The following is a 12500-nucleotide window of genomic DNA, read 5'->3' on the forward strand; positions in this document are numbered from 1 at the left end:
TATGCATCGATCCCCTCCCTCCCCCCCTGGTCCTCCTACCATGGGCAAATCGTTGGTGGGCTTTTGCCGAGCCGAGTGGCTTAGACAATGTCGGCGTAGGGGACCATAACCAGGCGACCGCAACCAGGCCGTGGTGTGTGTTGGTTGAGGAGGAATTTGCAAACAAAGCTCCCTGTCACTCTCGAACGGTGGGGTTCTCGGTGTGATTGCTCTCGTGAATGTGGCCTCATCGGTGGACGTCAATTGAGGGCGGCCTGTTGCGCGCCCCGAACAGGACGAACGATTGGCGATATCCATCGCCGCGGCGTATGAGGACCCGTTAAGCAGGTCATTGTAAGGCATACGGCATACTCGCCTCCGCCTCCGGGACCGAAAAGCACACGACGACGACGATGGACGAAGTGATTTGCATTTTTATCCGATCCAGCTAACGCCCGCGCGCGGTTACTATCGCGGATGGAGCCCCGCGAATGGCCGGAGCCCTTAACTACCGATTAGGTCGGTTTCATTGCAATTCGATCGATTTGTCGATGGTGTTGGTGGTGGTGACGGTGGTGATTGTAGTAGTGAGCTGTGCACCATCGGAACGACTTGTAAGAGATTACATTTTATCGCGCCCAATTAATCGGTATGGAGTAGACAAAGAAGGCCTTGCTCGGTGTAATTTGCTCGGTTGCTGATCTGACCGGGGCTTATCGCAATCAAGTGTCCCTAAGAATGGTGCCGTGCTGAACGATTTTCATACTAGACACGTTTGTAACGTTGCTCTTATCAGCTGCACGCTGTTCTGTGATTACTGATTGTCAAAGATCAACGGCATGTCGCCAGTAGGCACGTCCTATTTGTTGATATCTAGAAGGCATTGGCGTTGTTGCGAACAAACTGGTTTTAAATCGGTTTTCAAAGAAAACCACAAAGCAACCTCTGCCCTAGGCATCACTCTTAACAAACTTGGATATATCAGGAGCAAGTTTCTAACCGTACACAAGACTGAAATCGTGTCAATGGAATTTGAAAGAAACCTATTGCTTCCCTTCCGAATCGCTATCGCTTTGATTTTTTTTGTTTTGCTTCTCTCGATCAGTGTATCAGTGTTTGTGTCTGCTGTCGTTGCCGTGTGGTTGTTGTTGCTGGATCTGGATCTGCTGGTGTTGCTGTTGGAAGAAGAAACTCTCTGGTCACTCTCACTACACAGACGCTCCAGCAACGGTCATAGGTTGGTTGTGAGGAGAATATCTGGATATCGAAACGCACGCAAGTAAGGACTAGACTCGAGGCGAAAGACAGAGACAGCACGACCGGCAGGGATGCCTTCCAAGAAGCGCGAACAACATCCAACCGAGGAACGTAGCTTGGTTCCTTTGCGCCTTCGCTTCGCATCCTTCGGAAGAGCACTTCAAACAACAGGGAACGGTCAGCGGTAATGGAAGGATGGCATTCGTCTGTGGCATTCAACTATCGCAAAAAAACTAGCTACCTAGGAACGATTCGGGCGGACCGGGCGGAAACCGTTGTTTTGGGAGAACGACTGAACTCGGCTCTGAGGAACAAGAACCGACATGCTGTCACTGGGGAGCGACCCCATTTTTGCAGCATTTAATGGCGGCCAAGGGAGCGACCGGGGAAGTTGGGCGCCTTTTTAATCGTGCTTAGAAGGCTAGAGCTCGAGAGCTAAACTGCTGTATGGTACCTGCTGTGTGCTTCGAGAGCTTTAGCTCTTCAACAATGTGGGGGACATGGAGAGCTAGCTTGGATCGACTGGATCGACCGCGCGATCGGTTTGCCGGCCATAGTGAGCGAAAGCAGTCGAAATGGATCGCGCCTCATTAGGGACCTACAGGTGAAGGAGATGTATTAGATAGAAAGAGATAGAAAAGAGAGAGAGAGAGAGAGAAAGAAGAGAAAGAAAGAAGAGAAAGAAGAGAGAGAAGAGAGAGAGAAAGAAAGAATGAATAAGTCGTTTTCTGGTTGCTAGTACAGAGAGGCAAGCTCTTCACGGGGACTCTCTGAACCTCAAACTGGATTTGGATTTGCTATTTGGAGGGAATTCGGGAATTCCGCACCTCCTGAAGTCCTTCTAGCTATAGTATGAATGCCACAGAGCGCGAGCTCACCATCCTATCTACGCACACAACTCGAACTGCGCTACAAAGAGGGCCGATCTCGAAAGGGGGCGGGCAGCACGTCCTGAAGCGCAACACCACCCTCCCTCCTCAATGCCCTTGTCTACACAACCCGCGAAGTTGATGACCCCGTTGAGGACACTTGTGCTTGAGAAAGTAGCTTCTGTACCTGAGGAAACGATCCGTCCGTGGGCTGAGTGCCGCCGAAAGCTGTCTCGCACGGGATTGCCACCACCGTCGGTTCTGTCGGTCACCGTTCCACCATATCCTTGCTGGCAGGATGATTCGTTGGAGTAACCGTACCCGGCATTGGTGGTTCCCTGCTGTTGATACTGTTGTTGCTGTTGTTGCTGATGGTGATGATGGTGAGCTGCTCGACCACTGGCCCTCGATTGGCGTCGTATCGGCATCGGTGAGCAGTTGTTGCTGATGGTGACACGATTGGCCGTACCGGCCGTCGTCGTACCATAGTTCGCTGGTGCCACGTACCCACCGGAGGTGGCGGCAGCCGAAGAGGAAACGCCAACCGCGTAACCAACGCCGACACCGTACTTGGACGGGCCGAGCAGGTTACTGTGGTCGCTCAGTGGGTACGGACCCATCTCACCGTCCAGCGGGTACGGACCCATCTCACCGTCCAGCGGGTACGGGCCCATCTCACCGTCCAACGTAGCGGATCCAAACACGGTCGCCTGATTGCTGAGCGGGTACGGGCCCATCTCACCGTCCAGCGTGGCCGAACCAAACACTAGGGTCCACCCCGTCGTGGTCGCCGTATCGGTAGCCATCGATTGCCGTGAGATGAAGTTTGATGAGATGATGAGTTATTGAGATAGGTGTAGGTGTAGATAACACGAACGAACGGGCGAACGGATACCAATCGCCCACGGGTCTCCACATCGGTAGCGGGGTAGAGGTATCGAGATGACGAGGAACGTGAAGAAACGAGTTCGAGTGAGAAAGTACAATGGCGCAGCGAGCGGCAGGAACTAGTAAAGCGACTAGGCGGTGGTGAGTGGTGAGCTGGTCGTGGTGTGCGAGGTGACATCCTGGCGACACCTCGTTTGAGCGCACACAAAACAACACACGCGTACACACAGGCTCACACGTACTCCTGGTGCAATACTCGCGATTAGCGTGTTAGTCTGGGTGTCTGTGTGTGTCTGTGTTTAAGTGAATAGGGCATGGCCCCGAGGGACTGTACCGGACGGCAGTGAATGAGCCTTTCGATAGCCAGCTAGCTCGAAAGTATTCGACCAGATCGGCTCTAGTAGTCGATCCGAGTGGTGAGAATCGGGTGGTGAACATGATAGGTGGTGGTGAGTTGAGCCACAGCCACTAGCTGTCGACGGTGGACACACGGAAATGGCTCCCGCGATCCCATGATTATTGACTCTAAGGCTACTCTGGGTGGTTGGCTAGCAAAACGGACCGGGATGGCAACTCGAATACTTCTACTCGATACACTCCACAGCTGTGCAGCCGCAGTACCTGCGCACAGGATGGTGACTTGGGTGGTGGGAGTTTTGTTTGTTTGTTTTTTTTTCGTGTGGTGATCGTGAAGCTACTGCAATGGACGGCTGGTGCTGGCTCAGCTTTAAGCGAAACGTGCCTATCATCGTCGGTAGCATCGGTGCAGTGCGACTGCCGCGCGACGCGCGAGTGCGGGAACGGTTTTGCGAACAGAGAAGTGAAGAGAGTGGAAACAAAGGGAGAAAGAGAGAAGAGATAGAGAGAGAGAGAAAGAGCGAGATTTATATAGCTGATCCGACAGGTGGAAGCAACGCAACGAGTCAGGTCAGGACTGGTCATCCGATCGACGCACTTAACCGACTGTACACTGCATACTTCTTTTCTACGATTTGGTGAGGACATGGAGTGCCCAGCCCTTTGGAGACACACCGGAGACTACTAAGCAACGGTTGAGGTACTCTTGTTTCGGTTCCATAACGCGAGTTTCGGTATTGTATTCCTCGATACGCTTACTTGGATGGAAGATGTACTTGTTTATAACTTAACTACTTAATTACTGGATCGGTTTTTGGCTAGAGTTTTGACGTTTTTGCTAACGTGTTTCTCTGGTTTGTTCTGTTGAACTGATACTAGCTAATTTCTACCAGCTTTGTTGTCGCTGTTTACAAAAGTATTTACACTGTTAATACAATATTCCTTCTGCATTTAAATAATTGGCTACAAATTACTACAACGATTGTTTACAGATAAGGTATGTGGTGTTTAGATGACACAATTGGTTGAATATCTACATACCGGTGATTCTTACAACACACGCAATAACATTATATAATTTCAAAGCTTTGTAAACAAAATGCCAACCGAACTACTGCATGCAAACAACAGAGAAAAAAACGATTATTTTCAAAAAACTGCTGATGTTACCAAAACTCGAAAAAAAAAACGAAAAGGAGTGGGATTTGTGATGTTTTGTAAAAAAGTTCAAATGGCAACCAATACTGGAGGCGGCCGGGCAGAAGCGGCCGCGGGCTAATGCGATGCGAAGGTCACATATGCTACATTCCGAGGATTTAAACTTTATTTGTCACGTTTTTGTTTAAAGAGGAGAAGGGAAGGGAGCGCCACTGCCCGTTTATCATGGCAACAGAGAGCGTCTTGATTGAGCTGTTTGCCCTGAGAACCGGAAGGCGTACGGGGTACAGTCGACCTCGCGACGTACTATGCAGAAAAGACGCCCCCAAATGTCTTTACGCGCTAGGATGATGTTGGTGTAGCGTGATTTAATGCCCGCCAGGAGCCACCATTGCGATAGGCCTAGCGAACTGGAGGCACAAATCTTCATCGCCATATCAAAGATGATGTGATGCTCTCTCTCTCTCTCTCTCTCTCTCTCTCTCTCTCTCCGTCTCTCGATGATAGATGATGGAAAATGCGTGGCGCCTGCAAACGTCAGGGAAACGTCGTCGTCGCAAAACCGATGTGTGTGTGCGTGTGCGTTCGTTTGTACTAAGCCTTTTCCGTGGTGAAGGTGAAAAGTGCCTTCGCATCCAAAACAGCCACCATCGTCATCGTTGACGTCTTCGTCGCGCCCATTTTTTGCCTTCGCCTAACATATTACTCCTCACTGCTAGACCTGTTAGCAACGGATCGTGAGGCCGCCACCGACGCCGCCGCCGCCAGGACCGCTCATCTACCAAACACCTCCATCGGGACGGGAGGGCACGGTGAGGAAATGGAAAGTGTTGATTTAAATCTTCCACTTACGGAACATGAAAGTCATGTTTTTTCGTCGTCCTCGTCGTCGTCGTCGCGCCTTCGACAACAACAAATGCTGGGCCACGGGTTTGGTTGCTGGGAGAGAAGGGAGGGGCCCGAGTGGTTGGCGCATGTTTTGCTGGCTGGCAGGCAAAGATAAGTGTCAGGTGTCGCGGTGCGCGGTTGGTGTGTGTGTGCGCCCGCGTGGGACTGTGCAACGAGAGGAACGAGGGTCGGAAGGACGGTATAGGTTTAAGTACACGATTTAACACGTTGTATTTACACACTTCACACGGTGGCCACTGGCAACGAATGAGCGACGGGGACGCGGCCAACGATGCCGACGGTACGGTACGAGGCACAAAATCTGGGTGTTTTTTTAAGAGGACCGGAAAAAGAGAGGAGTGAAAAGGAAGAAAAGAAACACGAAGCGTACTTCTTCTTCTTCCGCCTTTTCTGCTGCTTTGCTTTCTTCTCTATCCACCAATGGCAGCACTCCGGGAGGGCAGCACAATGCGAGGACCTTCCAGCTACAAGTAGCAGGCTGGGAGGATGATAAGAAAATCCCTCCTCCCTCCTTTCCTCCCTTACTCCATCATCACATCGGTGTCGGTGTCGGCGTGTGTGTGTGTGTGTGTGCTCTCTATGTTGCATGCCCACGTGAAAAGTTTCTTGCGAGCGAATGCCGCATGCCCTGTGTCTGTGTGTGTGTGTGTGTGTGTGCATGTTGAACCGCAACGCAAACACACGGGGACACGAGGGAGGCCAGGCTGGTTGGTAGGTAACGTTTGGTGTGTGTGGCTGGTGGCCTCTCATGACACTCTGTCATGCGTCAAAGCACCTCGAACACACGAACAAATGCGCTCGTGATGGAGCTCGTGCGTGCAACCCATTAATGCTACAAATATTTAAACACACACACACACACACACACGTGCGCACACGCACACGCACGTACCCAGCACTAATGCCGGGGCATACGTGACAAACCGGGAGAAAAGGACTTTTGCTTTTTTCGTTTTGTTATTCCCGTTTCCCTTTCATTGTTGTTGTTCGCTTTCATTTGTCGGTTTTTGGGAAAGCTTTTCCTGGAGGGGGAAATAAAAAACTTTCCCCTTCTCGCAAATGTAGGCACTGGTTTCTGGACTGTTGTTACTATGTGCCACCGTGATATTTGGTTTTGACAGCGAGCGTAAAGGATCCGTTCAATCGTGCGAACCTGGTTGCCGAGATTTCTTTTATTTGTTTTTTTTTTATGAGGGGCAGTCGGTGAGAGATGCTGTTAATATTCCCTTTATCGCTGACGCACACATTTTACACACTCGAACAAAGCGGTGCACTTTGACACCAACCGGTGACAGGGCAGAGGAAAGCCGCTTTGTAGTAACCATTTCCAGGGCTGATTTCGAGTTTGATGAGCTACGTTCCATAGCATTTTCAAACAGCAAACGCTGGAAAACGGAGGAAATGTTCCAACAAATGCCACCAGCAGTAATTAACACAATGGTTCGTGTGGATGAGATGAAAAAGCTCAAACAAACATAACAATCAAAATGACCTGACGTGAGGAATGATGTAGCGGCGGTTCCATCCAGTGGGGAAGTCCATCAAAAACGGGAATGACGTTTCTGCTCGCTTGGCCATAAATCATGCCGGTGAAATATGTACGCGTGCTTTGCCAAATAATTGAACAAACGGACGGGGATAAACATGAGAAATAATAAAACAAGAAAAGAGTACATCATAAACACCGTCGTACAGAAAAAAAAACAACAACATCAACGAGAACGACTGGATGGATGGATGCTGCTGTGTGTGAGAGAGAGTTTCCCCGGGAAAATGGCCGTGATAGACGTGGAAAACACTGAACACCGTCGTGCTAGTGCGTGCCCCGCAGTATTGGAAGCCGAGCAGTGGACGAGAGGATGCAGGGCGGATAGGAGATTCGAAATCATAGATTGAGTAAACGGTAAGTAAACACGCACACACCTAGAGACAACATAAACACATTACGGGGCGGGGAGCGAGAAATGGGAAAAGCGTGCTTGGCAACGAAGCGACGATGAAGAGGATTGGCGATGATGCAACGTGGCAAAAAAAAAAACATAAAGCATCTGGTAGGGTAGGATTCTGGGAAAAAGCTTTGCGGAAAAACGACATAACAAATGGGAACAGATAGGGAAAGCGAACAGAAGCAGCGGCGGCGGCAGTGGCAGCAGCAGAGAGTGAGTAGAAGAGAGAGAGAGAGCAAGAAAGAGAGATTGGCTACCGAAGGCAAGTGCGGTATGGAGTGTGAGCACACACACGCATACCAACACACACACTCACAGGTGCGTGTGTGTGCTCTTTCCATTCCCCGGGCAGGATATCCGTTCCAATCATTTATCGCGCTTCGGCCACGCTTCAGCTCTCTTTCCTTTTGCCGCTTCTCTGCTCTTCTGCGTTGCTGCTGCTGCTGCTGGTGCTACTGCTTCCGCCGCATCCCCTCCCCATGGTGAAGAAGAAGTTGATGGTTTGTTGTTTTTGGATGGCTTACGTGAGTCGTGCTGCGTCTTCTCCTCGGATCTCATCAGCGCCGCGTGCTCGATGCCCGAGTTCATACTTTGCGGCTCCAGATTATTTACGCAGTTTAGCATACTCCTGAAATTCGCACACTCTACGATTATGTAATAAGTGAATATTATCAGATTACCGGATAGCGGATGAGTAAACGAGTGTGAATTTACAACAGTTTTGTTCCTCTTTTCTCTGCTTTTTCTTGTTCCTGTTCCTGTCACGTCCTCTGCCTAACTAGCTAGCTTGGCGGCCCACTTTTCGGGCCCCAGGAGTTTGGCTGCTGTCACCGGTTTTTTTTTTGCCGATAAGCGATAAAGGGCCTACTACTAGCATCGATAGTAGTGCAGGCATCGCTGACCGTCAAATGCCTTGGCGCACCAACTATGAAACGTTAAAAGGTGGTGCGTTAGGTTGGGCTCCGTGGTAGAGTAGGCCACGTTGGAACCCCGTTTCGGATGCAGCAAAATGGCGCCCTAACGCTGAGCGCAACGTTCAGCTAGCACCTTCTTTGTTCCCTTTTTATGTTCTTACTGTTTTGTTGTTGTGAAAAACATCCTTTGAACGATTACACGAAGCGCGTCAACACGCGTATGCGTGTGGGTAAACTGTACTCGTGTGAGTATTCGTGTCTTTGTATGTGTATGTGTGTGTGTCTGTACATAGCAACGCCATCCTCTCGGGAGCAGATACGTCATACTTGATAGGCGAAGCGGATGGTCGTTGCTGGCTAATGTTAACGATTGCTGGCGCGTAGGACGACGACCACAGAGGAGTGGGTGTGAGTGCGGTTCCCAAAAAGGTAAAGCATCAGCCGTCACACCGTTTCATTGGTATTGGTGGGTGATGATGTTTGGAAGGAAAAGATGAACAGGTAAAATTGTAGCTACACAGGAGCTTGTACCTTACACTCGAGCATTAAAAACCCCAACACGCTTGTTGCTGCGTGCTGGTAGGCGGTGGATCATGAGTTTTTTTGTTTTGAAAAATGAATCATTTGCTTGAAACGTGAACACGTGGTCTCACCGCAAACGATGGCAACGATAGAGGGAGCGAGATCGTTAGATCGTCACGTGCCGCACGTGCGCGCGGTGGCGATTTTAAATATCCTACTAGCCACCAGTAACCGCCACGACAATCGCTGGTTCGCGTAAGAACAAAAGAGAACCCCGAGAACGCCGGAACGAATCACGCGAAGCATGCTGTTGTTGTTGTTGAACCAACAATCACACGCACCAGCTCTTATTGGAAAACTTTGCGTCACAACGCCTTCCACCAGCACCTCGCTATATGAAAGGTACAAAACACTTGGTGCTGTTATCGCGCCACGACACGGCATGTGCCAGCGCCAGGAAGTGGCGTGATCGCCGCGCGCGCCAAGAGGTGCTATTATTTATGAAATTATCCACCCAAAATGGTTGTGGTGTGTGTGGCCGTGGACCGGCACACAAAATGATAATGTGCGAGCGCATGTACCGGTGGCATAAAAATGGGAAGAGCCGAGAGACAGGAGACCCCTCACACGCTCACAGGTGGACACAAATTACATGGAAATTGAACTGCACGGCAGACGAGCAGAAGCTGCCGTTACTCCTAGGCACCGCAGGCCAGGCAGGTCTCGGTACTGTTACGGTACTAAAAGTTGGACAAAAGTTAGCCGGGAGCGCGTACCCTGGATGGAGAGCCTTGCGTTGGTGGTAGTGGTGATGTATCTTGCTGCGAGCTGGGAGGAAGCTCCATTTATCCTCGGTGACACCGCGGTGCGAGCGAGCGTAATCGCAAGCAACGCAACACGAACGCGCCTTGTTGTTTATTTTGCCCGGGACTCGATCTCGCTGCTTACTGCTACTGCTACTCCTGCTGCTAATGGATTGAATGCTAACGAATGATGTCTTTTGGGGGCGCGCTTGAGAAAGTCTAAAGAGCGATGGCGAACGAACGGGCACCAGGAGGAGGAGGAGGAGGAGGAGGAGGAGGAGGAGGAGGAGGAGGACGAGGAGGAGGAGGAGAACGAGAAGGTAATACTAATACCGAAGTCAGCGCTAGTCGAAAAGCAAAAGTTTGCAGCATAATTTATGCTCCGCATTGAGTTATGCGATAAAAGTCGCAACTGTTGACGAGGAGGAGGAGGAGAAGGAGGAGGAGAAGAAGATGGAGATCAATACATGTGGCAGCAACTTCCCGCTCTTCCAGGCTACTGTTCAACGGTCCTCTGTTTCCTGATCCAATACTAATGATAAAATCAAACAAACCACAAATCAAATGTAAAGAAACGGAAGAAAGCATAACTTTGTTCGTCGTTTTATTTCAAAATGATCTGTTTATAAGTTTGTGAGCGGGCTTAAGTAACGCGCATATAGACTTAAACGTAAGTTTTTCAATTTATACACAAAAAAAACAAGAACTTAAAATTACACGAATTTGAAACTTTTACTTTTCTCGCAAATCAAAATACACACGCTTGAAAGTGAGAAAGTTAAATCATACTTACGAAACGTAAAACGAATGACGGAAATAAAGAATTGAAAAAGCGGGAAACGTAAACTCCTGTTTTGAGGGGGAGCCTATTTTCCACCGTTATCCTTGTGCTTGGCGGAGTGGCCAGGAGGATGCTGCTGCTGTTGCTGGTGAAGCTGCAGCGAATCGGAACTGATCGAGTTCCGCTCCGTACCGGGCTCGCGGTCACCTCGGTCCTCGCTGCAAAGTGTACAACAGATAGCGATCGGGTATTTAACTGTGATCAATCGATGCGAGTCGGCCCCCAAAGTTCCGCGATATGAAGCAATAATGAGTTGGTTAGTAAGGGGCTGGCCCCCGTGCCCCGAGGCAGAGTGTGTTGAAGTTTAAATTAGCGGTCGTGTCTGGTGGTGCTGTTGCTGCGACTAGTTCCGTAACGTTCAGCGGACCGTGGAGGACCGAAATTCGCACCGGAGAAGACCCTGTTACCTGAGCCCTGATGCTTTAAGTACGAGCGTCTGCCCTTCATCAAGAACCCGGGGATCAAAGGGAAAGCCTCCAAGCGTTAGCGGAAAAGTTCGGGAAAATTTAATTATCAAAAAACGTGAAAAAGCCAGCCTGGTCTTGGTCAACCTCTCCCCGCTTCCCACACTCAACCGAGCCGAGGACGACAACTGTCGATGATAATAACAATAATAATCATCGAATCACCGGACCACTCCAGATTGGTTCGTTGTGCGATGGCCGGCGGCACTGATAAGAGCCCTGGCACCGAGTGTGGGGCGAGGGAGAGGTGAGGGAGTCTCTAATCTGCCACCGCACCCCCCAGGATTCATGGACGATGGCCGTCTTTTTCCCGACGAGGGCCATTCGCTACTTCAGATTGGATTATTCATCTTCTTCGAGAGGAGGGAGCGAAAAGGAGACCGCCGGTCCGACCGGAGGGATGTCATTATCATTCGAACCGAAAAGCCCACCAGGACGCGGATCCCCTCCCCTCCCCTCCCCCCCCCGGGAGCTGACAATCGAGACAACCCGGTGGCGGCGAGGGCGATCCCGAAAAGGCTTTCGGCCCGAAAAGGGCGGCAACGACACACCAGTTGGAGTTCGCTTTGTGATGAAAAGTTCGCCAGTCGTCGTCGTCGTCCTAGTCGTCGTCCTGGTCGTCGTCGTTAGTCGTCTTATCGGGCAGACCGTAGGGCTTTTCGCTCCATTAAAGGATGATTAATTGATTTAGGAGTAATTAGAAACGCCGGATTTCCGGCGACAAACGCTTCCGACCGACCGACCGAGACCGGGACTTTTGGGCTTCTCTCTCTCTCTTGGTCTCGGTCTCGGGCCACCCGAAAACACCGAGTCGAATCCCCCCGAGGCCGGGGCCAGCTTAGCACTGGTAAGGAGATGAAAAGAAGGGGAAAGAATAGGGGGGGCGGGAGGGATGTAGGCCTCTAGAACATGAAAACGCCTACGGGCCCCCCCCCCCCCCCGTGAAGCCAAACCAAGGGGCTACGAGTTCCAAGAAATTATGCGACTTAAGCTCGGGATCACATCGAACGTTGGCCGAAAATCTGGCTCTTCGAGCTCTTGGATCTCTCTATCTCAAGGATCCTAAGGTTGCCAAGGCCGACTAGTGGTGGTAAGGTAAGGATAGTGCGAAGGAGGGAAGGCTAACGCGTTCCGCGTCACAGACCACCCGCAAGTTGCTCCCGAATTTTACTCACCCCAAAAACATCCCCAAAGAATACCATTGCCATTGTGCTTCATTGTGCGCAGCAGAACATCGGAACAGGGACCAACCAAGGACCAACAACCAAGGACCTTCCCCATCCCCTCCACGAAAATGCTGCGAAAATCGAAATGGCCGGCATTTCGTTTGATGAATCGTAAAAATGAAGGGCATCTTCCTCTCCCTATGCCTGTCACTCGACTCCACGTCCACTCGAAAGATGAATAATTCATTTGCCGTGCTCGCCAGACCGGCTGAACTCGCTGGCTTCCAGCATTCCAATCGATGGCCGATTCTAAATTCTTAGTTCTGTAAATGGTACTTTTGGGGCTGATGGCGGGGCCCATTGGCGCACGGTGGCGCCGCCATTCTTGTTCGATGTTGTTGTGTAAGTGAGGTTATGTAGCCTTAGA

The 12500-nt window shown here is 50.6% G+C and overlaps 2 protein-coding genes across 13 annotated transcripts in view; both read right to left on the reverse strand.

Moving 5' to 3' along the window:
• Nucleotides 1-12500, reverse strand: part of LOC125955051 (clavesin-1-like) — a 165475-nt gene that overhangs the window by 120800 nt on the left and 32175 nt on the right. The gene's annotated exons all lie outside the window — the stretch shown is intronic.
• LOC125954982 (glucose transporter type 1) overlaps nt 1-12500 on the reverse strand; it is a 156444-nt gene that overhangs the window by 2429 nt on the left and 141515 nt on the right. For 9 of the 12 annotated variants that reach the window (XM_049685750.1, XM_049685751.1, XM_049685752.1 and 6 more), the window contains one exon: nt 7888-7991. In XM_049685750.1, the coding sequence (XP_049541707.1) occupies nt 7888-7991 (104 nt within the window). Of the gene's footprint in view, nt 1-7856; nt 8008-10309; nt 10602-12500 lie in introns of those variants that run through there. The other 3 variants (XR_007469074.1, XM_049685756.1, XM_049685754.1) reach the window with 3 other exon arrangements.

The sequence above is a fragment of the Anopheles darlingi genome, chromosome 3 (genome assembly GCF_943734745.1).
Source record: "Anopheles darlingi chromosome 3, idAnoDarlMG_H_01, whole genome shotgun sequence".
NCBI lineage: Eukaryota > Metazoa > Arthropoda > Insecta > Diptera > Culicidae > Anopheles > Anopheles darlingi.